The sequence below is a fragment of the Onychostoma macrolepis genome, chromosome 01 (assembly GCF_012432095.1).
Source record: "Onychostoma macrolepis isolate SWU-2019 chromosome 01, ASM1243209v1, whole genome shotgun sequence".
NCBI classification, from domain to species: Eukaryota; Metazoa; Chordata; class Actinopteri; order Cypriniformes; family Cyprinidae; genus Onychostoma; species Onychostoma macrolepis.
Window position 1 is genome coordinate 27,561,956 of NC_081155.1, and position 27,903 is coordinate 27,589,858.

General features: G+C 39.9%; 1 protein-coding gene across 11 annotated transcripts in view; it reads left to right on the forward strand.

The window, feature by feature from the left end:
- The window catches only part of LOC131540449 (male-specific lethal 3 homolog), a 223,412-nt gene that overhangs the window by 192,402 nt on the left and 3,107 nt on the right, over positions 1-27,903 (forward strand). The window contains exons 17-19 of one of the 11 annotated variants that reach the window (XR_009271278.1): positions 1,477-1,691; positions 3,184-3,254; positions 3,461-3,575. The exons of 4 other annotated variants lie outside the window; for them this stretch is intronic. Coding sequence is in view for 2 of the 7 variants with exons in the window: in XM_058775324.1 (XP_058631307.1) it covers positions 1,477-1,576 (100 nt within the window). In the remaining 5 variants the exon portion in view is untranslated. 6 more of the 11 variants (XR_009271276.1, XR_009271275.1, XR_009271279.1 and 3 more) reach the window with 6 other exon arrangements.

The following is a 27,903-nucleotide window of genomic DNA, read 5'->3' on the forward strand; positions in this document are numbered from 1 at the left end:
TTTTGTTATATTTTTAGTTTTATTGTATTTATTGTAAAAGAAAGGTGCGCTCATTCAAAACAGTTGCGTTCGATCCTTCGCTGGCTATGCTGATTTAAATCTAGCGGGTCTGTTGTGTCTCTTGCCGCAAGTTCAGTGACGCAGGCAGTGACGATTTTCTCCAGCCAATTAGTGATCAGCAGAGTTTACATGTCACGTTTTGGTAATGGTACGGTTCGCTTGGAACCTCGGCTGAGGTGGTACTAAAAAAACGTACCAGGTACTGTACCCAGTGGAAAACCCCCCAAAAGTGAGCCGTACTGAGCCGTACTGAACCGTATGGTGCCGTACCATGCAGTGGAAAAGCGCCATAAGACAATGGCTTATGGACAACTCTGTGAATGTCCTCGAATAGTCCAGCCTTGAACCCAATCAAACATTTCTAGAGGAAACTGAAATGTCTCTCATCCCCATCCAACCTGACACAGCTTAAGATGTAAGAGGTGAGGGGAAAAAATGGCAGAAAATTGCCAAATGCAGATGTGCAAAGCTTGCTGCCTCGTACCCAAAAAAGACTTGAGGCTGTTTTTTACTTTTTTTCTTTTCTCCATTCTGTCACTGATGGAGTTTTGGTTCCTTGCCGCTGTCGCCTCTGGCTTGCTTAGTTGGAGACACTTAATTTCCAACGATATCGCCGACTTGATTGCACAGATACTATTTAAATTGAACTGAACTGGATGATGACATCACTGAATTCAATAATGAAATGCCTTTAACTGAAAACTGAGTGTTTAATCTTGTCATTTTACATTATTGACACACTATTTCCTTTTGTGATATTGGAAAGTTGCTTTGACACAATCTGCGCTATATAAATAAAGGTGACTTGACTTGACTGTATAGGTGCTTCAACTAAGTAGTAAGTTAGAGGTATGAATAGGGCAATGTACTTATGTCAGTTTTTCCTTTTTAATAAATTTGCAAAGTTGTCACACATCAGTTTTTGCCATATCCTTATGGTATGTGTAGTGTAGATTGACATGAAAAATAAAAGTTCAACAAAAGGCAGCAACAAAAATGTGGGGGAAAAAACTGAAGGGGTGAGGGCAATCCCATTATTACAACACAGCGTCGCACAAGCTATGATATGAAGTTAAACAAATCAGGCAACCAAGAGCAATAAATGTTTTCCTCAGATGTAATACTTGATCTTTATCAGTGTCAGGGGGAATAAGGTTATAAATCCCTTAGGGGTATAGAAAGTTGCTTACATGTACAAGGGGAAAGTAAACACAACTTTTGTGTCTTAATCAGCTTTTCTGCATGTATGCTGGCCTTGATAATCCTAACATGAGCTTTCACACACCGTGTAGTTCTAGGAACTTAGTTCTAAGAACTTCTCCCTCAGGGCATTTTCCTTGTTGCTTTCGCACCAGCAGCAGGAACTCCGACAGTGATGTATTTAGTGATTCATTTCAGTGATATCCCTCTCTCCAGCATCTTCACTTCTAAGCTTCTCACAGAAAATGGAGGAACTGGTGTATGCTGGGACCAAACTCTCCCACTCTTTCGCTGCAAGCCCCCAGATATCAACTAAAAAACGGCAGGCCCCCCAACCACCAAAGACTGCAGGCCCAGCTCTCCCTCCTCCTCCTGTGAGAGCTCTCCGACCGCTGCCACAACGCCAGGGCACAAACCCTACTCCATTGGCTGTAGGTGAACAAAAAACAACTGATAACAGCTCTCAGTGATATGTTGGGTTCCCGCTATATTAGCTGCAACATTCACAAATGTTTACAGAACAAGCAGGAACCCAGTGTGCCTGTGGCTTCCTCTATCTCTGTTTTATCACGTGATAGAAAGTCTAAGGCTTCTCAAGCCATATGGCTGACCCATCTAATCAGCGGCCTGTAATGCACCAATCTAAGATTGCTGTAGAGACAAAATGCAGTTCCATCAAGTTAGCATTTTTAAACATTTGCTCCCTAAAAAATAATTTCTGATCAATGATTTAATAACCACAAACAACCTGGATTTTATGTTTCTAAACGAAGCATGGCTAGAAGACAGCTGCAGTGCAACAGTCCTCAATGAAAGTCAATCCTAACTTTAATTTTACAAGTGTCTGCAGGACTGTTAGGAGAGGTGGAGGTGGAGCTGCTCTATTTAAAAATGTTTATCAATGCAAGCAAGTGTCATTTGGTCAGTATTTGTCTTTTGAATACATAGGTATTGTGCTGAAAGGTGCTCCACACATTCTGTTTATCATTATTTACAGGCCTCCAAAATACTCTCCAGCCTTTGTGGAAGAGTTCACAGAACTGTTATCAATGTTTTCCTCAGAGTTTGACAGTTTTACTATTGCAGGGCATTTTAATATTCACACAGATAATGCAGAAATCAAAACTGCAAAAGAAATTATAACTGTTTTAAACACTTTTGACCTGATTCAGCATGTGCATGGACCCACACACAATCGTGGACACACTCTAGATTTACTCATCAGTAGAGGTCTAAACATGTACTCTATTGTTTTTAAGGATGTAGCACTGTCTGACCACTTCTGTATTTTCTTTGATATATTGATCTCTGTTACCACTGAATCTAGATCTGTCTCTGTCAGAAAGATATGCATTAATGAGAACACTAGTGTGCTATTTATGAAGGCTGTATCTTTAACACCAAGCATTTCTGCAGACTCTGTTGATCTTCTCCTGGATTCATTTAACTCAAAAGTTAAGAATGTTAATGTTAGACTAACAAACCCCCCAAGTCAGACAGCAAATGCAATGAGTTTGCTTCCTTCTTTTCTGAGAAGATCAATAATATCAGAAAGGAGATTGGCATATCTTCTAGTTATGCAGAGGTCACACAGATTCGACCGCAATTTCAAAAAGAAGTGACTGTCTGTTTTTGAAGCAATTGATAGCAACATTTTGGAAGAAATTTTGGAAGGTACAGCACCTTAAATTGTCTGTAATGTAAATCGTATGTAAATGAATGCTATTTTGACACACTTCCCACATCTTTTTTCAAAAGTGTGCTTAACTGTTTAGAAGCAGATCTCTTAGAACGCCTCACTTCTTTCTGGGACTTTTCCAAACTCCCTGAAAACTGCAGTTGTTAAGCCCCTTCTGAAAAAGCGCAATCTTGATAACACAATGTTGAGCAACTATAGACCAATATCAAATCTTCCTTTCATAGGTAACTTTGCAGGATTTAACAAGGAGAAAACTGAAGCCATTGCATTTGGAAACAAAGATGAAGTTCTCAAGGTGAATGCATACCTTCACTTTAGGGGTCAAACAACTAAAAATCAAGTCAAAAATCTTGAGGTGATTCTGGAGACAGACCTTAGTTTTAGTAGACATATCAAAGCAGTAACTAAATCAGCATACTATCATCTCAAAAACATTGCAAGTATTAGATGTTTTGTGTCCAGTCCAGACTTAGAGAAACTTGTTCATGCCTTTATCACCAGCAGGGTGGACTATTGTAATGGTCTCCTCACCGGCCTTCCAAAGAAGACCATTAGACGCTGCTGCCAGGATTCTGACAAGAACCAGAAAATCTCAGCATATCACACCAGTCCTCAGGTCCTTACACTGGCTTCCATTTGCATTTAGGATTGATTTTAAAGTACTTTTACTCATTTATAAATCACTCAATGGCCTAGGACCTAAATACATTGCAGATATGCTCACAGAACATAAACCTAACAGACCACTCAGATCATTAGGATCGAGTCAGTTAGAAATACCATGGGTTCACACAAAACAAGGGGAGTCCGCTTTTAGCTATTATGCCACCTTCCAGAGCATGTGAGCGGAGCGGGGAGCGGAGCGTGCGAAATATAGTCAGAGCGCAGAGTGAGTTTTTATCCAAAGGCCGGAGCGATTGCTCACTGTAAAAAATGTACCGTAGAATTTACAGGATGTTACTGGCAAAAAAGTTTCCAATAAAATCTTGTAAAAATTGTTAATTGCTGTAAAATGGATTACAGTATAATACTGCAAAGCAAATCACAGTTAATTGCTGTATGTGTATTTGTAGTATTTTTTACAGTAACATTGAATTAAACTTGTAGTTTATATTACAGCAATATTTTGTAATCTCACGAAAGTACAGTATTTACCTGGCAACAAAAGTTGCCAATAAAATCCTGTAAATATATTTTACAGCAATATTTTGTAATCTCACTAAAGTACAGTATTTACCTGGCAACAAAAGTTGCCAATAAAATCTTGTAAATACCCCTAAATCCAAGATGATGTTGTAATAATTTAACAATGAAAATGCTGCAAAGAATAATTTTAACAGTAAACTGTAAAATACTGATTTAAATGAATTATCATGAGAACTATCTTAATACATTTACAAATGAATAAAAACCAAGTCAAAGATGTTGCAAATAAATATTTATTAAAACTGGCAGAAAGACATTGCAAGGCTTTTACTGGTAAAAATAAAAATGTCAGTCTTTCAATAGTTAAAATCTTATCATAAAAATAAAAATTGTGTCTAAAAAGTAAGTAACTTAATGTTAACCAATTGTTTATTGAACTACGTAACATTTGCAATCATGATAATCAGCAACAGATCACTTGTTATGCTACTTAACAATATCATGTGTTATAAATAAACTCAACAGTTTGAACATTTACCTCATGTTTCTTCCGTGAGTTTATGTGTGTTGTTAAGGTTATTTGTTTGTTTAATGTAACATTAGCAAAATCAGAATCAGTCTTGCATTTCGATGCTTCCCTAGTTATTTTTTTTTTCACTCAAGTTTTAATCAGGCTAACTTGTCCAATCGGGCATGTAAAGATGTATTTCACAAAAAAATTGCCCCGGACAAGCTTTAATGTCAAATACAACTACAGTGGCAATAGACACAATTTCTCATTTACATGTTGTTTCTAATTATAGTAAGATGTCACGTCAATATGGGACAGTTGAAAACATATAAACAAATGAAATTTCACATATTTTGCTGTTTGGCAGTTATTTCGACAGATAGAAGTTAACGTTACTATGACAATTGTTCACACTGGGCATTACGTTAAAAGGTGGGTAAATACTACTTTAAATGCTCTCAATAAGAAAATTAAACTGCCAAAATGAGAAAAATGCAGCATTTAGCCTAACTATGCTATGATAGCAATTTCCATTTTACTGCACAGATCAAGGCTGCTTGTCTAAATGTGTGATAGCAGGCTATTGTGACATGATATCACTTATGCATTAACTTAAATAAATATAAAAGGATATATTTCTTAAGTAAAATTAAGTGAACTTACCAGGAATTATGAATAAAGCCTCTAATCTTCAATCGTTCTGGCACTGCTCCAGTCGCTGGATTTCAGATCTGAATGATGCGCGCGCAATCCCATAATGCCACACTACAGTAAAGTAGTGTAAAAAGCAGGAGCTACAGTGATAACACCTGCTTCTTGTAAATTAATTACAGTTGACATGGAAATATACAGTTAACAACTGTAAAACCTTATTTGACCCATAATGCATTGCGAATTACAGCTACATCTTGTAAAATGTTTAAACAGTAAAATTCTGTAAATTTTGCTGTAGAAACTACAGCAATTTTTTACAGTGCAGGTGCACAATTCCTGTCAAAACACTAGATGATAATGATGTTGAACATGAACAGGAATGTGGTGATACGATTTCAGTATGTGAGGATTCGTATTTTAATCGTGTTTGTTTGAAATAAATATATGTTCTATTTTGACTGATGTCGCTGTTGCTGTGGCGGACGCGTCGCGGAGTGGGTTTGCTGCGTGTTGACTTTCCTTTCCACGCCTATGTTAACAGATTAGAGCTGCCACACTGCCTGCGGAATACGCGCGTATCAGGTGCGGTCCAACCACACCGCAACCGCGGCCCTGCGACAGAATAGAAGCGTAGCGGATTTTTTTTCTGCAGGAGTCACGCAACAAACCCGCTCCACGTCCGCCACGCAGGCAGTGTGTCCCAGGCGTAAGGCTTCGGTTGAAAACGGCAGGTTTTTAGGCATGCAGAGGAATTTTAAATTTGGAATTTTGAGCGGTGGAGCGGGAAGTAGAAATTCTCACCGCTCAGCTCCACTCACGTGCTCTGCCGCCCGCAGTTGGAACCAGCTTCCAGATGAGATCAGATGTGCTAAAATATTAGCCACATTTAAATCCAGACTCAAAACTCATTTGTTTAGCTGTGCATTTGTTAAATGAGCACTGTGCTACGTCCGAACTGATTGCACTATGCATAATCATTTTCTATTCTTAACTGTTTTAAATTATTTTTAAATCAAGTTTTATATCATTTTGTTTTATTTTATTTTATTTTTTTAATTCCTTGTTTTTATTGTTGTGATTATTATTATTTTTAATGACTATTTCACGTCCTTTTATGTAAAGCACTTTGAATTACCACTGTGTATGAAATGTGCTATATAAATAAACTTGCCTTGCCTTGCCTTTATTTACAAATGTCAACAACTGGTGAATGGAGAATGCTGTGATTTGGAGCTGTTTTTGTTGTGTGTCGTGGGTTTCATGATAACGGCGGTGGAATGTAAACACAATTTAGTTCCTATAGAACTTTTTCAGACCCTACTTTAAAGGGGTCATATAATGGTACATGCACTTTTACAAGTTGATTGTACTGAAATGTGTGTTAGCAGTGCCTGTACACAACCATCATAAAATGATAAAAATCCATCCAGTGTTTTTTTTTTTAATCTCCTTATTTGTTTTACCCTGTCTCAAATCAAGCCGTTCGACCGTGTGACGCCACACAGTCGGACGCCCCTCCCACGATGGTTGATTGACAGCAGTGTTTCAACACAGACCGCCCTTGCTCGTGAGCGAGCTGTCAATCATAGTCCGCGTCATTGTTGATATACGCTGGAGCTGTCTATGAGCAGAATGGCGTCTAAGCGATTGTGGTGTTCTGTTCTCGGTGCAATAATGAACACAGCAGTCATTTTGATGTTCCTAAGTCCGAACCGCTGAAGACACAGTGGCTGAGTTTTGCTTTTGAAGGAATATTCCCCACGAGCAACGTCAATGTTTTCATGTTTGCGCGAATCATTTTTCACCAGACTGCTTTATAAATGAAGGTCAGTATAAAGCTGGTTTTGCTAAGAAGGTGCTCCTGAAAAAAGAATCGGTACCGACTATTCGTGTTCCTGCTGAACCTCCAGAAGAAGTGAGTGTAACGTTTAATTAACCTTTATATTAATCTTTGCAAATCGCTAGCAGCTTCACGATGTATGTGGCTAATGTTTACATTCAGGGTACATGCATGTTTTCTATTTACGACGTTCTCAATATGAAAAATTCCTGCCGTGACCTCATATCAGTGTTTCCGCCCTGAGAGTTGTACCTAACACTGCATAGATAACGTTAAGCATCACTGACAAGCCTACATTTACCGAATTTATTTTTCATGACCATTAGCTGTAACATCAATCTGTCAATGAACTAACGTATCAGTAAACACATAGCGTTCGTATCTCACTACTCTACCTGACAGTACACACAAAAATAGATAAAAGTGACATTACATTAACCAACCATTCAGAAACGTCCCGTTCGAGCCTTAATTGTCGAACTTCTTCGGGGCCGTCATCCTGTTCCGGGTCCGACTCCGGTTCGAATTGATAAGGTTGCACAGTATCCTCAGAGACTCCCGCTGCCATTCTTCAAAATATACCCTCAACTGTTGTCAAGGCAACACTCCACGTGTGTTGTGTCAAAAACGCCCCACAGAACAGAGGGGCAGGGCGAGCAAAGCTCATTAGCATTTAAAAACACACGCACTAAAACCGTGTGCTGAAAACAGAGCTGTTTTTGATCAGGTAAAATGAGTCTTTTCTTACAATACTAATGAGAATTTTTAATTAAAGTATATTACAAACTTTCAATTTAGACCCTAAAGAATCATATTAGCTTGTACAAAAATGGCATTATATGACCCCTTTAAGTTGGAGCTAATTTAGTTCCCCCAAACAGAGTTCTTAGAATTAAATGCGTTCCTAGTTTCTGTGGTGCGAACATGCCAAAAAGTGGGTGCTTCCGCCAATAGTTCTAGGAACTATGAACCTCTGGTGTTTGTTCTATTTCCGCAAATCAGTTTTTGTTAATGAATGACTTGCTCTACCTGTTGCTTTGGTCTTTGTCAACACATCAACTGCCATTCATAAATCCTCTCCTGTGGCCTTATGGGATAGTCATCTGGGACTTTACACCTATTGTTTTTCCGAATACTATGAATTCAGACATACTACTCTTATGGCATACTGTTTTTCACATACTGTATAGTAGGAAAGTATTCAATTTCATATGCAGCAATGGAGGTTATGCGTCAGTACACTACTGGTTTTCCTGCAGTTCCTTGATGTGCAATTTTGAATATTCTGCTGAATTTGAACCATTGAATTTGTGGAAGCGAATTTGTAAAGCAAATTGCCTGTCGAATACTATAGATTGTATTTTTAAACAGACTGAATATTTTAGAAGCCAATTTTGGAAGGCGAATATGGATTATTGAATTTTTAGTAAAGAAAACGTGTGTGAAATGTTTTGAATTGAAATATCCAAATCTTAAATATACAACCATGTTGAATTTCAGCCCCTACAATTGCAAGCCCTGAAAATACCATACATTAAAATGTAAGCACTGTAAATGCAGTGCGCAATTGCAGTTTCATTTCTGTAGCAAACTATCTCAAAAGGGAAATGTATATAAATAATTACAATTAATTATGATTAATTAAAATTATTTATATCAGCTGCCAGTAGTGACTGTAGCAGAATTAAATTGCCATCAACTAATCAGTTCGTCCAGGGAACATTCAGTGTAATTTCATATCAACTCTAAGAAAGGATATTTTCTTGGCCACAGAAAATAACTTCCTTACAGTACTAATGCATTAGAGCATGTAGCTAGATCAGAATCGTAAAGGGACATTATTCACAAGCAGGACCAGAAACTCCTGTAATTTGTGCACCAAAAGTTTTATTAACTAAGCACTAACACACATAACTAATGTAAACAAACAAACATACAATCACTCATACATGTGGGAAGGGCAAGTGACAGAGATGGGCAAAAATACATCAAAATTTATTTAAATATAAATACAAAATATTGTGTGGAAATATTTATTTAAATACAAATACAGTATTTTGTATTTTGAAAATACACAAAATACATTTGAAATTGGCCATCCAGTAAAGTAACACTATTAAGGCCTGTTTACACCAAGAATGATAATTATAAAGATAACTATATTAGTATATTCTAAGTATACAAATGCAGTTGTGTCATCTGTCACTTTAAATGCTCAAGCTCTTTAAAGCAGAAATGATTCCGATTGGCTGTCAATGTTTTTATCATTCTTCATTTTTTGTGCTTTTATGGTTATAGTTGTGGTGTGCTATCTGCTATTCACTTAGATTTAGGATGTACTCACACTAGGGGATCTGATCCATGCTTGAGCACGATTGACCCCCAAAGTCCAGTTCATTTGACAAGTGTGACTGCTCTGTACCGTGTCCAGTGCAGTTCGTTTAACCATGCCCTGACCCGCATGAAGAGTTGGTTTGGGTGTGGTACGCATGTAGTGTGATCGCTAACCACGCCGGAGCATGGAACAGTTCATTTACTATTTTTGTATGCGCTGTTGTTATCATTGACAATAAAAATCTTTATTACTTCTTGGATATCACACTTTTTAATTAATTTAATTTAGAGTACATTTAGATTCATAATGGGTCTGGTTCTCATCTTATTGATGAACAGGTAATGTAGTAATGTAGTTGCCGCTGTAATAATCCTGTGATATCTGTCTGTTAGTGAAAGGAAAATCGCTCTTGGGCTGAAAAAAACCCCCAGAAAGGATTGTGTGTTTATGAAATACATGTGAATGAAATTAAATTATATTTCAGTTTTAAATGTGTTTCTGATTACAGATAGCCTGGGTTTACACAAGATTTGTATTTTAAAGAAAACCAGTTCAAAGGGAGAATAATTAGCTTTTTGGGGTAAAAGAATTTCTTAATATGAAATTCGAATGGTATGACAATTAGATATTAGACTGTACAGAAATTGAAATCTACACGCTAAAACACACTATACTCATAGTCACGCAATGCTGATGTTGTTAAGATTAATAATTTGAGAATAAAGTATAACAATAATTTGATTTATGGTAATGCTTTTTTCCTCAGCTGGTCAGAACAAACATGGCAGACTTGTTACTTACTTTTTCAGATGGCAATATACGGTGAAAATTCTTATTTAGGTCATATTTCCAAGACGTAGGCTAGAATCTGTGATTGCGAAGTACAGTAAACATCCACACTGGTGCGGTGACTGACTGCCACACATTCACCTCAAAACATTAGATTCATCCGCGTTGAAGCCGTGCCAGAGCGCAACCCCACGCAAGCGAGATAATTCCACAAGCAGCTGCAATTCCAAAGAGGCAAAACTTACGGACTGCAGCTTTAAATATCTACGAATCTGGCTTTTAGCTGGCGTCCTCCACGATTCCTATTCTTTCCAACAGTAAAGTACTTGAAAGCGACATGCTTGTAATCGGGACTTCTGAAATTTCCTTACAGGAATCCAGAAAATTTCATTACCCAATTCTAGATGGAGTCATACAGCTGCAGCTCACATGCATGAAAGTGGGATGTCTGATCTAGTTGATACATGAAATCAGCAGTCTAATAAAGATGTTGGTTGGCAAAAAGTATTTTATGTATTTTGAAAATACAAAAATACTAAGATTAAATGTATTTAAATACAAAATACATTTGATTATTTAAAAGGTATTTAAATACAAAATACAAAATAGTATTTTCTATTTAAAATACGTATTTTAAATACATGTATTTGAAATACTGCCCATCCCTGGCAAGTGAGACCGAATGCATGAAAGCGTTAGGGAAACATGGAATGAAGCTATGAAAAGGAGTCAGTTAACCTTTGAGTGAAACCATCAGCTCCGTTTTACAACGGGGTCTATAGCTTATACTAAACCTCTGTTTCGTTTATTTAAATCTACGATACTTGCATTGCCTTGGTCGTTGACGAGTGTCCGGATGCAGTCTCGGATGAAAGTCTTGATGGTTTCTAGGTTTGGACTTGCGATCACGTTCTTCTGGGTTTGAAGAGTGATGAACTCCAAAGATGTTCTGACTCGATGGTGATTGGGAGCTTCTTCCCAGGTGGAAAGTGAAGAAGAGCTAAGAGAGACATCAGCTGAGATCCGAGGGTCTTTGTTGAATGGAAAGACAAGGCTGAAGCCTGGCACAAACTTAAAGGTTCCACAAGAGTTCTAGCTCAGCATCACCATCTTCTCAGAATCTAGAAGAAGCTAGACTGGAGAGTGGTCACTGATGTGAGGCCTTTTAAGTTGTGTTGAGGTCACACCTCTGGGGGGGGTCGAAGAACCAATGGAGATCTACACTTTTGGAGGGAAAGTTTATGACTCTTTGTCTTCGAGCATGGTAATTTGCATGTGTAACTGGATTGGGTGTTCATGAAAAACTACTAAAGATTCTTAGAACACTAATATATTGCATAGGTATCAACATATGCTATACACTCTCATTTAGATCATCAGAAGACGAATACAAAAAGACCAAACATGGTATAGGTGAGATTACATGAACGAGTGGTTCTATCATAAGCATGCATAAAACATTATACAATACAAAAGACAAGATACAAGAACAGTAATAATATACACAATGACCTGAGGATATGTGTGATATGAAGGTTAAAGAAAGGTTTGTCTGTGAATCAATAGGGGAGTGTTCATTTCTCTGACATTGTGTATCTTTCCAATGGGTAAATGAATTGAAAGTTGCTCTGCCCACATTCCTTTTTTGCAATAAAACCAGTGTTATCAGCATTGGTTGCCATGGAAATAGAGGCCTATTCTGCCTTTTTGAGGTGTTAGCTGCATTTTGGGGGAAGGGTCCATAGACCCTCATAGTTGGCTCTTTGGTTGGGTGAAGGGGTGTTAGAGATTATTTGTTAAATATAACAAATAATTTAGAGATTATTTGTTAAATATAACAAATAATTGGGTGTCTGATTGGTCCAAACACTACATTTCCTTATTGGGGCCAAACACACAGTCATCTTAACCCTCTAGGGTCTGAGGGGGTTTTGGGCCCTGGAGAAGTTTTGACATTCAGTATCTTAAAAAATTTTAATGGCTAAAGTCTAATAACACTGTATTCAGCACAAACGGGGCTACAATAATATGTGAGCAGCATGAACGTGTTTCTGAGAAATGTTTGTGTTTTTGAGAAAACAATGTTTATGCTTGGTTAGTGAAAAACTAAATTTAAGTCACTGAAATAAGGCCATAAAAAACATACAGAATATTTGTTTACAAGACTTTTGAGACATGGATGTGATAGACTAGAGTTTTTGCTACAAAATTATGTGAAAATAATCCTGTTTACTTGTTCACAGAAAACAATATATTGATTTAACATTTGTAAAACATGTTTTGTGATAGAATGTCCTTATGCGAGGGAGTGACAATGGCCATGAATATTTAGTGATTCACAACTGAGAGACAAAGGGCCTCCCATAATGGGCCATCAATATGACTGTGACTGAGGCAGGTAAGAAAGAGTGTGAGGAGAGTAAAATAATGTAGTTTTTTTTATTATTATTTGTATATTATTTACAACACAGTATAATAAAAATATACACAGTGAAGGTCAAGGACACATGATTGAACATACTGATCTGAACACTGAGACTTAAACAGTATTATAGTTTGGAATTATAGTTTGGGAAAAGTCAAACTAGTAAAATGTGCACAAGGTATGTCACAATAACACAATAACAACAGATGCAAGTAATCAAGTAAAGATGCAAGGTTACTCATCAGAGTTATTTCCTCCACTGGATCAATCTGCGCGACGCATCCCGTTGTGTTCTTATTCTGAGGTAAATTCTGGCTTATTCTTCTCAGCGTGGCTTCTTCCAGAAACAAAAAGTAACTGGGATGAGCTCTTCACGTTTGTTTACGGAGGCAATGTGGGCATTTACATGTAGCGCATCTCACGTGGATGTTTAGAGTTTGAAAAGCGTGATCGGCTCGTAGGCATGATCACATTAGAGTTAATGAGTTAAGACGGGAAAAACTGGACATCGCGTTGGTTTCATATGGATTACTTTAACAGAGAATATTTGTCGTGGACGTGACTTGCTTCATTTAAAAGACATTTCAAGCTTTCTATACATATATTTCACATGTCTTTGAGGCAAGTATTCACTGAGATTCAGGTTGTTTTATTGGCGTGTCTGTGAAGAGAGGTGACAGAGACAGAGACAGCAGAGAACACACCCTGTTTGTTTTCTTTATTTTACAAAAGCACATTGTTTTGTTGTTATTATGACTATACACAAAAAAAGTAGACCCTTTGCAGTTTCAAATGATATTCCTAAATGATATTCTTATCTGTAAGATCAAAAATTACGGAGTATTTTTATTTCTTTTTTGTGGTCATCAAGAAAACACAAGACAGACCGCACAAGTGCGGGCTTCAACCCCAGAGGGTTAATTAAAAGTAGTGAGTCTAAATTCCCTCACCAGTGCTGATGACACTCTCTCCTGTTGTGTCTTGGATCTTGAAATTGATGATAAAATAATTATTTTCTGTTGGTTTCATTGACATGAACTTAGAATGTCATTATTATTGTTATTATTATGAAGTTGTAATGAAACACGACAACACACATCACATTTCAAATAATGAATGAAGAATTTTTAAAAAGTTAGAAATTGTATTATTTAAAAAATGTATTTCCATGAATCTGTTGGGCAAGCTTTCAATTTGTGTTGGCCTTGGTTTAAGCAGGATAGACAGCAGTTTCACTATAATTGCAGCTTTTGGTATAGTGGTATTGTCACTGGCTTCACTGAATGTTTTACAATAATACAGCTATCTAGTCGTACTTTCACTATAAACTCCACTAAGACGAAGACTCACTTTCTGAAGTTTAATCATGGCAAGTGTGATGCTACAAAGAAACAAAAATACACAAACATACATTTCAGAAAGTAAACAGGAAAATCAACATCAAATAAATGAGAATTCAAGGCAAAAAATAACCAACAATGCAATAAAGTTATATATCAATTAGTGTTATCAAAATTAGCCTGTTAATGCAGGTGATTAATTTTTCCTGATTAACAGCTTTAAAAATATTTAATGCAGTTAATACAGGGGTGGAGATAGGGTTGGCCACCCCACTCACAACTGCTGCTTTTGTCTCTTTTTTTCATTAGAATTGTGTTTATTTAGACGCAGATCATCTTTACGACCACACCAAACAAGAGACTTTTCAGACAGGCACTCCAACTTCTTCCTCAGTGCCAGGCGCTAGTCAAACGAGCGTGGAAGAGCAGGTGATGAGGAGCTTCAGTAGAACAGTGAATTGTTATCAGATTGTCAGTTGTAAGGCCATATGTCAGTAAAAACAAATTTTCGTGTCCTGTTATACTGTGCTTGTAGCGCGTGCTCTTCAATTGCAGGCACAGATAAGGCAAAGCGTTGTAGCCTGTATCACTTCACATTAATGCACAAATGAAACTATGACCATGCGTGTCTGATCCACATCACATTCAGCAGTGGCAGCCAAATAACCTTATAACCCATCTGCTGTCATGTCTGTTAATCAAAGATCAGAATAAAAAAGAGGAAATCAATAACTTTTGTAGCTTTAAGGATTCATCTACACCGATCAGGCATAACATTATGACCATTGACAGATGAAGTAAATAACACTGATTATTTCCTTATCACGGCACCTGTTAGTGGTATTTATTAGTCAGCAAGTGAACATTTTGTCCTCAAAGTTGATGTGTTAGAAGCAGGAAAAATAGGCAAGCATAAGGACTTAAGCGAGTCTGATAAGGACCAAATTGTGATGGCTAGACGACTGGGTAAGAGTATCTCCAAAACTGCAGCTCTTTTGGGGTGTTCCTGGTCTACAGTGGTCAGTATCTATCAAAAGTGGTCCAAAGAAGGAACAGTGTTAAACCGGTGACAGGGTCATGTGCAGCCAAGGCTCATTGATGCACGTGGGGAATGGAGGCTGGCCTGTGTGGTCCGATCCAACAGATGAGCTACTATAGCTCCAATTGCTCAAGAAGTTAATGCTGTCAAGTTAATGCTAATTTCCATTCTGATGGACAGTTGTCAGAATACACAGTGCATTGCAGTTTGTTGTGTATGGGGCTGCATATCCACAGACCAGTCAGGGTGCCCATGCTGACCCCTGTCCACCACCGAAAGTGCCACCAGTGGACACGTGAGCATCAGAACTGGACCACGGAGCAATGAAAGAAGGCGGCCTGGTCTGATGAATCACGTTTTCTTTTACATCACGTGGATGGCTGGGTGCGTGTGTGGCGCTTACCTGGGGAACACAAGGCACCAGGATGCACTATGGGAAGAGGGCAAGCCAGCAGAGGCAGTGTGATGCTTTGGGCAATGTTCTGCTGGGAAACTTTGGGTCCTGCCATCCATGTAGATGTTACTTTCACACGTACAACCTCCAAATTCCCAATTTTCTCTCTCTCTGTGGTGCCATCCCTCTCAGCCTAAAACAATCGGATGTAATTCCAGCGGACATCCTATGCAAGCCGAGGAAACAAGGAAGGCGAAGAGGAGTACGCACGCGGTTGCGGAGGCGCCCTATTAATCCCCCTCTTCCCTCGGTTGTGATGGCTAATGTACAATCTCTTTGGAATAAGATGGACATTCTACACGCCAGATGCCGAACGGAGAAATCTTTTCGAGATGCCTGCATCATCGCGTTGTCCAAGACATGGCTGAACGACTCTGTTCCAGATGAAGAGGTTAGTCTGGATAACTATACTATCATCGGAGCTGACCAAACGAGGAACTCTGGTAAGGAGAGGGGCAGATGGGACTGTGTTTGTTAACCATCGGTGGTGCAACAACATTAAGATCCATGACAGGGTCTGTACACCTGATATTGAAATGCCAACTCTTTCGCTGCACCACCCTCAGGAATTTCCCATGGTGGTCATCAGCTGTGTTTACATCCGGCTGGGTGTAAATATCAAAACGGCAGCTGAGCTAGCAACCCAGAAAGCCCAGGCTATGCTGAGCAAATGTCCACATGCGCCGGTGTTTATTGTGGGGGGCTTTAATAGTTGTAGTTTGGACAGTGTACTCCCATCCTTTAAACAGTATGTGAATATTCCCACAAGTCAAGTCATGTCATCTTTATTTATATAGCGCTTTTAACAATACAGATTGTGTCAAAGCACTTAACAGTATCAAATTGGAGGATAGAGTGTCAGTAATGTATAATGATAAGATTAAACACTAAATTTTCTCAATTTTCAGTTAAAGGCATTTCATTATTGAATTCAGAGATGTCATTGTCTAGCTCAGTTTAGTTTAAATAGTATCTGTGCAACCAAATCGACGATAATTGCTAGAAATTAAGTGTCCCCAACTGAGCAAGCCAGAGGCGACAGCGGCAAGGAACCAAAACTCCCTCTGTGACAGAATGGAGAAAAAAACCTTGGGAGAAACCAGGCTCAGTCGGAGGGCCAGTTCTCCTCTGGCCAGACGAAACCCGCAGTTCAATTCCAAACGCAGCCATGTCAGATTGTGTAAAGGGCTTATCTGATTCCCGTGGTCTTGTGCCGATGGAGCATTTTAATTTATAATTTAATGTATTTGTTATATTTGTGTTTTATTCATTATTTGAAGTTTTTCATTTATATGGTTTATTCATTTGCTATAATTGTAATGTATAGTTTAATGCATTTATTGTTTCTCTGTGTATTTTTATAATATATATTTGTTTATTTATTATAATTTAAATTTATGTCTCAGGGGCTCTCCGCTGACGATCAGGGCTGCAGACATCATCTCTTGGTGCTGATCCACCATCTGATCGGATACGGACTGAGAAACAGAATAAGAAAGAAACAGACAAATATTAGCGTAGATGCCATTCTTCTTATGATGTAACGAGTACATTGTGTGTTATGGGGAGTGTTCCCGGTTCCGGTTGATCTAATTAATGCAGCCTAACAATCCTTTAACGGATTTGAATAATAGAAGCATATTAGTGTGTTATGTGTACGCCAGGATAAAGAGATGTGTCTTTAATCTAGATTTAAACTGACATAGTGTGTCTGCCTCCCGAACAGTGTTAGGTAGATTGTTCCAGAGTTTGGGTGCTAAATAGGAAAAGGATCTGCCGCCCACAGTCGATTTTGATATTCTAGGTATTATCAAACGGCCAGAATTTTGAGAACGCAGCGGACGAGGAGGACTATAATGTAATAAGAGCTCGCTCAAGTACTGAGGAGCTAAGCCATTCAGGGCTTTATAAGTAATTAACAAGATTTTAAAATCTATCCGATGTTTGATAGGGAGCCAGTGCAGTGTTGACAGAACCAGGCTAATATGGTCATACTTCCTGGTTCTAGTAAGGACTCTAGCTGCTGCATTTTGGACCAACTGTAGTTTGTTGACCAAGCGTGCAGAACAACCACCCAATAAAGCATTACTATAGTCTAACCTTGAGGTTATAAATGCATGAATTAGTATTTCTGCATTTGACGTTGAGAGCATAGGTCGCAATTTAGATATGTTTTTGAGATGGAAAAACACAATTTTACAGATGCTAGAAACATGGCTTTCAAATGAAAGATTGCTATCAAACAGCAGACCTAGGTTCCTAACTGATGAAGAAGAATTGACAGAGCAGCCGTCAAGTGTTAGATAGTGTTCTAGGTTATTACATGTGGGGTTTTTAGGTACGATAATTAACACCTCTGTTTTTTCAGAATTTAGCAGTAAGAAATTACTCGTCATCCAGTTTTTTATATCGACTATGCATTCTGTTAGTTTCTCAATTTGGTGTGTTTCCCCGGGCCGCAAAGAAATATAGAGCTGAGTATCATCAGCATAACAGTGAAAGCTAACACCATGTCTCCTGATAATATCTCCCAAGGGTAACATGTAAAGTGTGAAAAGTAACGGCCCTAGTACTGAGCCTTGAGGTACTCCATACTGCACTTGTGATTGATATGATACCTCTTCATTCACTGCTACGAACTGATGGCGGTCAGATAAGTATGATTTGAACCATGCTAAGTAGGGATTCACCGATACCACTTTTTCCAGTACTCGCCTGATACTTTTATTTTTGGTACTTGTCGATACCGAGTACCGATACCGATATTTTCATTGCATTTATACATTTTTTAAATATTGGGTACAGAAACCAACAGAGTATGTATAATGTTAGTTGGTTAACTTAATTTATCAAATAGATACAGTCAAACCAAAATTTATTCAGACACCTTCAACATTTCTCACATTATCACAGTTTATTCGCTATAGTTTATGGTAGTAAAATATGACAAGAACTCAGAGTTAAACTGTGTCAGAACAAATTCAGCTCGATAATATCAGATAACTTTGATAGAAAGGTATGTGATGGATTACAATCAACCAAAATTATTCAGACAGCTGTTAGTATGACAATATTTACACAACTATCAATACTTTGTCAGGCAACCCTTAGCCTTAATGACAGCCTGTAGTCTCCTGGGCATGCTGTCAACCAGGTTCATGCAAACCTGAACTTCAGATTTTTCACAGACTCGGTCTGAATAATTTTTGGTCCCAAATTTGTATCAATTTTATTCGTAGTCCACTGTATGAAGAATTTTTGGATATAATATGTCACAGTTTACTTTATTTTGCTATCCTCACTTACATAAATGAACTATAGTGTCCTGCACCCACTAGTAAAAAATATCAAAAATTATATTTGGTCTCTGAATAATTTTTGGTTTGACTGTATATCCTTCGGTTATTTTCACACTTAATTATGCACATTAAAATGTGTTTTACAAGTTTTTGTTACTCACTGTTCTTTTTTTTTTTTTGCTCTATGGTACATAATCTTTAATTCAGTTGCATTAGAGCTGCTAAAATCACGTGTTTTGCTGTAATAATGCAGGGAACCACTTGTTATAAATCTCCTAACTGTGATATTTTCAGGAATAGAAGTTGTGTTTTTCTTTGCTTTTCTTTCTAATGCAGAAACACTCATGAAGCAAGCAAAACATGCACAACGCGCGCACGTATTTGTACTGGTGCAGAATGAGAGGGACAGTACAGCCTAGCGCATTTCACACAGGCTGCTAGTTTCACTTTCGCCAGAAAGTCGTGTATGCTTAGGGTTGAAAATAAATTATTTATTTTATAGTGAATGCCCCTATAAATTGTCTTATATTTACGATTCATTTTTAATCCAATTGATACATGCTATGTGAGTGAACATCAACAAAGATCACAGAAGTGCGCGTGCGCAAATGTACAAACAAATGTAGCTGAAATAAGGCCATAAAACCCACACTAAATAGTTCTGAATAAGACTTTTGAGTAATCAGTCTTGTAGGCTAGAATATTTACTTCAAAATTATGTGAAAATCATTCTGCTTACTCATTCACAGAAAGCAATATATTGATTTAAAATTTTCAAGAAATGTTTTGTGATCGAGGGTCTATATGCGAGGGAGTGGCAGTGGCTTGAATATTAAGTGAGTCTCACCTGAGAGACAAAGGGCCCTCCCCTAATGGCCCATCAGTGTGACTGTGACTTTGAGGCAGGTAAGAGAGAATGTGAGGAGATTGAAAAAAAGTTTTTTTTTAATTATTTGTATTTTATTTACAACACAGTATAATCAAAACATACATAATGAAGGTCAAAGACACATTATTGTGCACACTGATCTAACCACAGAGACGTGAACAGACTTTGAGTCATTCCTGCAACAGATTCTGTCTAACAAGTGAAACAAGTAAATCATACCTGATATTTACGTGTTTTATTTAAGTGTTTCTACTTCTTTCCATGGATTCATGAAGAAAAAAACATAATCAGTAGAAAAGGAGCTTGTAACATAGAATATCAGTGTAGTTGAACATCTGATGTTGGTACAGCGCTCTCAGAGGAAAACAGTTTGAAGAGATATCAGGATACATCTGGTGCTGGTATCTGATTCAATAAAATACAAAAAAAAAAACATTTGTGAGCATGTTAATATCAGGAACATCTGTGTATGTTTTGTAGCCATAGACTCACACATGCTTTGTACTATCATAAAAAAAGAGAAAGAAATCTTATATCTGAGAAACTAATTATTATTGTTTAGCACGTTATTAAAATCTATTTCTGAACAGAGTAGGCTATTAATAATAAACATGTACTAAACATACTTAGACTCGTAGCATTCATCATGTTACAGTGTACACTCATATTACTTTTATTGTTTTATATAGAGCATGAAAACATCATCGTGCCATAAGAAATTTAAATGCAATGAATTTGAATCATATTCAAAATGTTTTACACGATTTCAAACACTGTAGTCAGGAATTATAGTTTAGGAAAAACCCAACTATGATTTTTTTGTCATATAGTCTAGTATGTATGATTTTATAGTAGCCTATGATATGATTTTGTAGCCACAGACTCAAGCATGCTTTGTACTATAAAAAATGATATTTTATATCTGAGAAACTAATTATTATTGTTTAGCACGCTATTAAAATATATTTGTGAACAGAGTATTAATAATAAACATGGTCTAAACATTCTTAGACGCATAGCATTCATCATGTTGTCGTTTGGGAAAAACCCAACTAACTGTTAGTAAATCTGTTCAAGTTTATGTCACAATAAAACGTTAACTAATGCAAAAAAGAAACATTTCTTACTCATCAGATTGATCTCCTCTACTGGATGAAATCTTGTTCTTCTTTCGAGGGAAATCCTGCCTTTACTTAGCACGTCTTCTTCCAGAAACGAACAGTAGCTGCGATGAACGACCTCCTCACTCTTTGTTTGTGTTGGGCGTTTGCATGCGCGCACGTCCCACGTGGCTATTTATATATGAACGGCGCAAGATGCGCGGGGGCGGGATTTCATTAGAGATAATGAGTCAGACGGGACAGACTGAACATCGTGTTGGTTTCATATGGATTACTTCATCACAGAATGTTTGTTTTCGATAAGACTTGCTTCATTTCAAAGTAGCCACTTCAAGCTTTCTATATATATAACTCCCATGTGTGTGTGCTGCGTGTTGGTTTCATATGGATTACTTCATCACAGAATGTTTGTTTTCGATAAGACTTGCTTCATTTCAAAGTAGCCACTTCAAGCTTTCTATATATATAACTCCCATGTGTGTGTGCTGAGTATTTGCTGAGTTACAGTTCATTTTAGTGACGCGTTTCTAAAAACAGTTCGCGGAGACGGAGAAGACAGAGAGCGCACCCTGTTTGTTTTCTTATTTTTCCAAAAGCACAAAGTTGTGTTATTGTGAGTGTACACAAAAAAAGTAGACACTTAACAGTTTCGGTTGATGTATAACACTTATTTGTGTGACCAAAATCAACAGAGTATTTTTAGTGTCTTTTGCACTGATCTTAAAAAACCTATCTGGTATCGCCGGCGATACCGTCGACCCCAGAGAGTTAATACTGAATGTTTAACATTATTCATTGCATACATCTGCTTCGTAGACATCCTTAATCTCTAATAACTCCATTCTGCTGCATGTTGTCCTGTTTCTTTGTCTGAATATGACACTTATCACATGCTGTGAGGTATCTGCGCTTGGTATCGGGGCATTTTAACGAGTACGAGTACAGGAGCTCAGTATCGGACCCGATACCCGATACCAGTATCGGTATCGGTGCATCCCTAATGCTAAGGCACTTCCACTAATGCCAACAAAGTTTTCTAGTCTACTCAAAAGAATGTTGTGGTCGATTAGTGTCGAATGCAGCACTAATATCCAGTAGAACTAATAAAGAGATACAACCTCGATCAGATGATAGAAGCAGGCCATTTGTAACTCTAATGAGAGCAGTACTATGATACGGTCTAAATCCTGACTGGAATTCCTCACAGATACCATTTTTCTCTAAGAAGGAATATAATTGTGAGGATACTATATATATTGAGAGTCTAAGAATGTTTGCCACAAAGGTGTGTTACTGTTCAAGTCAAGTCATCTTTATTTATATAGCGCTTTTAAAAATACAGATTGTATCAAATTGGAGGATAGTGTGTCAGTAATTTATAATGATAAGATTAAACACTCAATTTTCTCAATTTTCAGTTAAAGGCATTTCATTATTGAATTCGGAGATGTCATTGTCTCGCTCAGTTTAGTTTAAATAGTATCTGTGCAACCAAATCGACGATAATTGCTAGAAATTAAGTGTCCCCAACTGAGCAAGCCAGAGGCGACAGCGGCAAGGAACCAAAACTCCCTCTGTGTTCAAATCTTAGTGTTTAGATCAGTATGTTTAATCACCTGTCCTTGCCCTTCTCTGTGTATATTTTGATTGTACTGAGATGGTGGGCGAGTTGCGACATGCGACAGGAGCGTAGACCGCCTTGGTGGTTTAATGTACGCAACGGTCGCTGTGTTGTCCATACGGACCAGTACATGCTTGTCGTGTAGCAACGATTTGAAGCGGCACAGAGCAAGCCATACTGTTAGCAACTAGAGGCAGTTGATATGCCACTGCAGTCGGGGCCCTATCCAGAGCCCCGATGCTGCATGCCCATTGCACATGGCTCTCCAGCCCATGGCAGAGGCATCTGTTGATACAATAACATGCCTGGACACTTGCACTAGGGGAACTCCTGGCCGAAGAAAGGCAAAGTCCGACCACGGGCTGAAGGTCTGGCGGCAAGATGGGGTGACTGGGACCTGGTAAGTGGTTGCCATGTCCACCTTGGGACCCAGTCGTGAAGCCAACGCTGAAGCGGTCTCATATGAAGCAACCCGATCGGCGTAACAGCGGCTGCGGATACCATATGCCCCAGGAGCCTCTGAAATAGTTTCAGTGGAACTGCCCTCTTGCGCTGGAAAGACTCCAGGCAATTCAGCATTGACTGAGCACGTTCTATTGAGAGACATGCTGTGAGGTTGACGAGTCCAATTCCATACTGAGAAAAGAGATCCTCTGCACAGGGGGAGAGTTTGCTCTGTTCCCAGTTGATCCAAGGCCCAACTGGCTGAGGTGCCTGAGCACTGTGTCCCTGTGTTCGCATAACTGCCCTCGTGACTGGGCCAGTATGAGCCAGTCGTTGTGGTAGTTGAGAATGCGAATACCTCTTTCGCTCAATGAAACAAGGGCTGCATCTACGACCTTGGTGAAGACACGAGGTGACAGGGACAGCCCGAAGGAGAGGACCTTGTACTGATATGCTCGAACGTAAAGCGTAGAAACGGCCTGTGTCGAGGGAGGATCGAGAGATGAAAGTATGCGTCCTTCAGGTCGATCGCTGCAATCCAATCGAGAGGACGGATGCATTGAAAAATGTGTCTCTGCGTCAACATCCTGAACGGGAGCTTGTGAAGGACCCGGTTCAGAACACGCAGGTCCAAGATTGGTCGTAGCCCACCGCCTTTCTTGGGTACAATGAAGTAAGGGCTGTAAAACCCCAACTTCATCTCAGCTGGAGGGACCGGCTCTATCGCGTCCTTCGCCAGCAGGACCGCGATCTCTGCACACAAGACAGGTGCATGTTTGTTCAGCACAGAGGTGAACCGAATGCTCCTGAACTTGGGAGGGCGCCAAGTGAACTGAATCGCATAGCCGAGTCTAATGGTTCTCGTGAGCCAGCGAGACTGCCTGGGGAGCGCTAACCAGATCCCCAGAGAGGTTTTTTTTTTTTTTTAGGTTTTGGGTACCACTAGCTGGGGAGCCAGCAGCGGAACAGAACAAAAAGGAAACACAAGATTCTCCGCTCGGCCCTCCTCCGGGGGAAGGAGTTGTGCGATCACCATCTCCTGAAGAGCAGAATCCAGAAGCTCTGTGTCGCCCGTCTCGGGAACGCCGCTTGCCCTTGCGCTTTCCGGGCTTGGCAGTGGTGGAGCTCCACGCTGCGGCCGGTGCGAAGGCTGCTACTGAGGCCGAGCGGAGGTGGAGGCAGCAGGGGGGCGCCCTCGGTGACGAGCAGGCAGAGGGGTGGAGACAGCAGCAGACCGCTGGGGAACGACGATGTGACGGAACGCCCCCATCTGTTTCTGTGCGGCAGAGAACTGTTGGGAAAAGCTGTCCACCACTTCGCCAAATAGGCCAGCCTGGGAGATAGGGGAGTCCAAGAAGCGATGCTTGTCGGCCTCTCTCATATCTGCCAGGATCAGCCATAGGTGACACTCCTGGACCACTAAAGTGGACATCGTCTGACCCAGGGACCGTGCTGTGACTTTCGTCGCCCTCAGGGTGAGGTCCGTCGCTGTGCGTAGCTCCTGCAACACACCTGGGTCAGCACCACCCTCGTGCACCTTGGCCTGGTGGACCTGCAGGAGGGCCATGGCGTGCAGGGCGGAAGTGGCTTGTCCAGCAGCTCTGCAAGCCTTGGCCGTTAAAGCAGACAAGAGTTTACAGGCCCTGGATGGAAGGCGTGGATTACCCCGCCAGGTGGCGGCTCTTTGCGGGCGACTGGGGGGATCTCCACATACCCTTGGGCCGCCCCGCCATCAAGGGTGGTGAGGACGGAGGAGGTACTAGCTCTGTTTCGGGCAGAAAATGGTGCCTTCCAAGACCTAGTCACCTCCTCATGTACCTCCGGGAAGAATGGAACTGGAGGTGGCTGTCGGAGAACGGCCTGCGCCCCCAGGAACCAATCATCCAACCTCGAGCGTTCGGGAGAAGAAGGAGGTCTCCAGTGCAGCACTTTCGGCGGCCTGGGAAAGCATAGCGGTCAGCTCTGGATCTGACTCGGGCAACGCCACTGTTCCTGACGGAGGCAGCGCAGCCGAATCCGAGAACACCAGAGGGCGCAAAGTGCTAGAGGAGTGAGAGGCCCGCGGAGACGCACTCAACGGGGAAGCTCTCACTGTTATCCTCGGATCACCCTGATCACGAGCCGAAGTAGTCCTCCACTGCTGAGAGACGGAGGAACTAGAACGGGGAATGGCAAGGGGAACACCCCCTCGTTTGATGAGGAGGTATCTGGATCGCAACATCGCGATGGTCATATTCCCACAATGAGAACATAACTCATCCACGAGCACTGCTTCAGCATGCTGACAGCCCAAACATGAGACACAGCATTCGTGACCATCAGACGGTGCCAAGAAGCGACCATATCCAGAAACTCACGAGCGGAAAGCCATCTTTAAAACGATGCCGCATTACTCGTGGCCCTGAAGAGACAGCAACTGGACAGCAACCCCCGCTGACTCGCCTCCTCAACACCAACACTGTAGCTGTCTGTAGACACTCTTGGAGATTCGCGCTGAAAGGCTCGGCTCCGAATCAAAAAGCTTTCCCTTTTTACGCGCTCTCCTTTTATACCCGTGCTGTGGGGAGGGGTGCGCGATGCAAAGCACGCACGCCAACTGTCATTGACTTGTTTTGTTAACACTTGAAGGGCATTGGGCTCTCGGGCTAGATCCCAATTGCGTCAGTCACTCTGACTTAATGTCGAACGTGACTGACTGATAGGGAACACTAAGGGTGCTTTCACACTTGGTTCGATTTCCTTGTCCGAACCGGAGTTCGATTGCTCCCCCCTCCCCCTGCCCCCTGCCCCCGCTGGACTGTGTTCTTATGTGACCCTGGACCACAAAACCAGTCATAAGTGTCAATTTTTCAAGTTCTACATAAGCTTAATAAATAAGCTTTCCATTGATGTATGGTTTGTTAGGATCGGACAATATTTGGCTGAGATACAACTATTTGAAAATCTGGAATCTGAGGGTGCAAAAAAATCTAAATACTGAGAAAATCACCTTTAAAGTTGTCCAAATGAAGTTCTTAGCTATGCATATTACTGATCAAAAATTAAGTTTTGATATATTTACAGTAGGAAATATACCCCAGCGACTTAAGACTGGTTTTGTGGTCCAGGGTCACATATTATTTTATTTGGGTCCGAACCAACTCGTTTGCGTCATCAAGCCAGCAGCTGTTTATCCCGTTGCTTAGTAATGACAGCGCGTGAGAAGACAGCAAAATGCATAAAATTGCTCTCTGCACTTTTATATAGTTACATTTTTGAACCGTTCGTTTTGTTTACAAAGCTTCAGTGCATAAAGCACTTACGTCTGTCTTACAAATGTACTGCAAATGATCTAAAGAACACTGAAGGCGAACAGAAATGAGACATACAGCTTTCTGCTTGCAGTGCGATTTGGTACGATTGCGCTCACATCAGCAGCGAACCGTACCAGAGTTCACTTGAACCGTACCCCAGACCTTTTTAAGTAGACTCGGGTACAGTTCGTGGGTGCACAACCGAGTTCGAAAGACAGCGTTCACATCATCCAAACGAACCAAACTCTGACGTCAGTCGAACCCGGGTGCACACCAAATGTGCTAGTGTGAAAGCACCCTAAGTTCCTCCATCATATCCATTCTGACTTTGTCATCTGGTAGTGAGGAATCCCAGTCTTAAGCCTGTGCAGAGTTCCATAAGCAACAGCCTGCCCTTGATGGTAATAGGAGCAATGAAACCAAAGGGATCATATAGGCTGTTTACTGTTGACAGTACACCTTGCCGGGTAAATGATTTCTTGTCATCAACAGCCTGGAAGGAAAAGGTGTCTAGTCAAGTCAAGTCACCTTTATTTATATAGCGCTTTTAACAATACAGATTGTGTCAAAGCACTTAACAGTATCAAATTGGAGGATAGAGTGTCAGTAATGTATAATGATAAGATTAAACACTCAATTTTCAGTTAAAGGCATTTTATTATTGAATTCAGAGATGTCATTGTATCTAAAGCATAAATCAACTGGGTTAGTACTAACATAATCTTACATAAATATAACACACTCAAAATACAAATAAATATATTAACAATTACTTACAGACAGGGCCGTAGCTGGGGTTTGCGGGGGCCCCAGTGTTTCATTTTCTTGGATTAACATTAAGGACACCGACAGCAGCTAGTAAATTAGGCACGTTCACTTCAAGATACAATGCATCCAATATAATGATACACATCTGATTTTTTCAAGCTGGAAATTTTGTTCAAGCTATTTGTACGTTCAGGTGCAGGAGGACGCAAAGGAGAGCTTGGTTCGGTGTTTGTGTGCTGTCTGTGAGATGCGGCTCTCTGTGTGCACACCGAACACAGTGCGAGTACTCAGTTGAGTTTTTTTCATGTCTTGTTTGAATGCTTTAAACTCTTTGAATGTTTATATTGGCAAGGCTTAAAAAACGTGCAAATTATATGCTTTCGTGACTATGGGCAGCAGTGGCCCATCAACTGTAGCTTAGCTTCATTTTAGGCTGACCTCGGCCATTCGGTTGAAATCTCCCTCAGCAATGGGCCCATATAATCGTCACCACCTTTCACCCAATTAGCGACAGCCCTGCTTGCAGACGTTACATCTTAATGAGCTGTGAAAACCCAGGTGGACTTGGATGTTAGGAACTGCATGGAGCACCTTGCAGAGAACAACTAATATAGCCTACTTCCTCTTAAAACAGGAAGCCAGGGGGAGACTAAGAGGATTCTCGCAGTCCCAATTGACAGCCCAAAATGAATATCAAAATGTATGATAAATTGAAATATAAAGTCCAGCACAGTATAATATTACCACATAATGTGCATTGATTACTATGTTGACTACGCTTTACAGTAGCATTTTATTCTGGGGAGTGATAAAGAGACAACATTAATAGGCTATATTTTTCTTGAGTGACCAAGAACCTTAAGTGTACCTGTTTTTAATCAGTTAAATTAATGTACTATATTTTAGTGAAATAATATTTGTGTAATATTTTGAGGTGATTTTTTGGTACTAAATGATATCTGTGGAATAAATATGA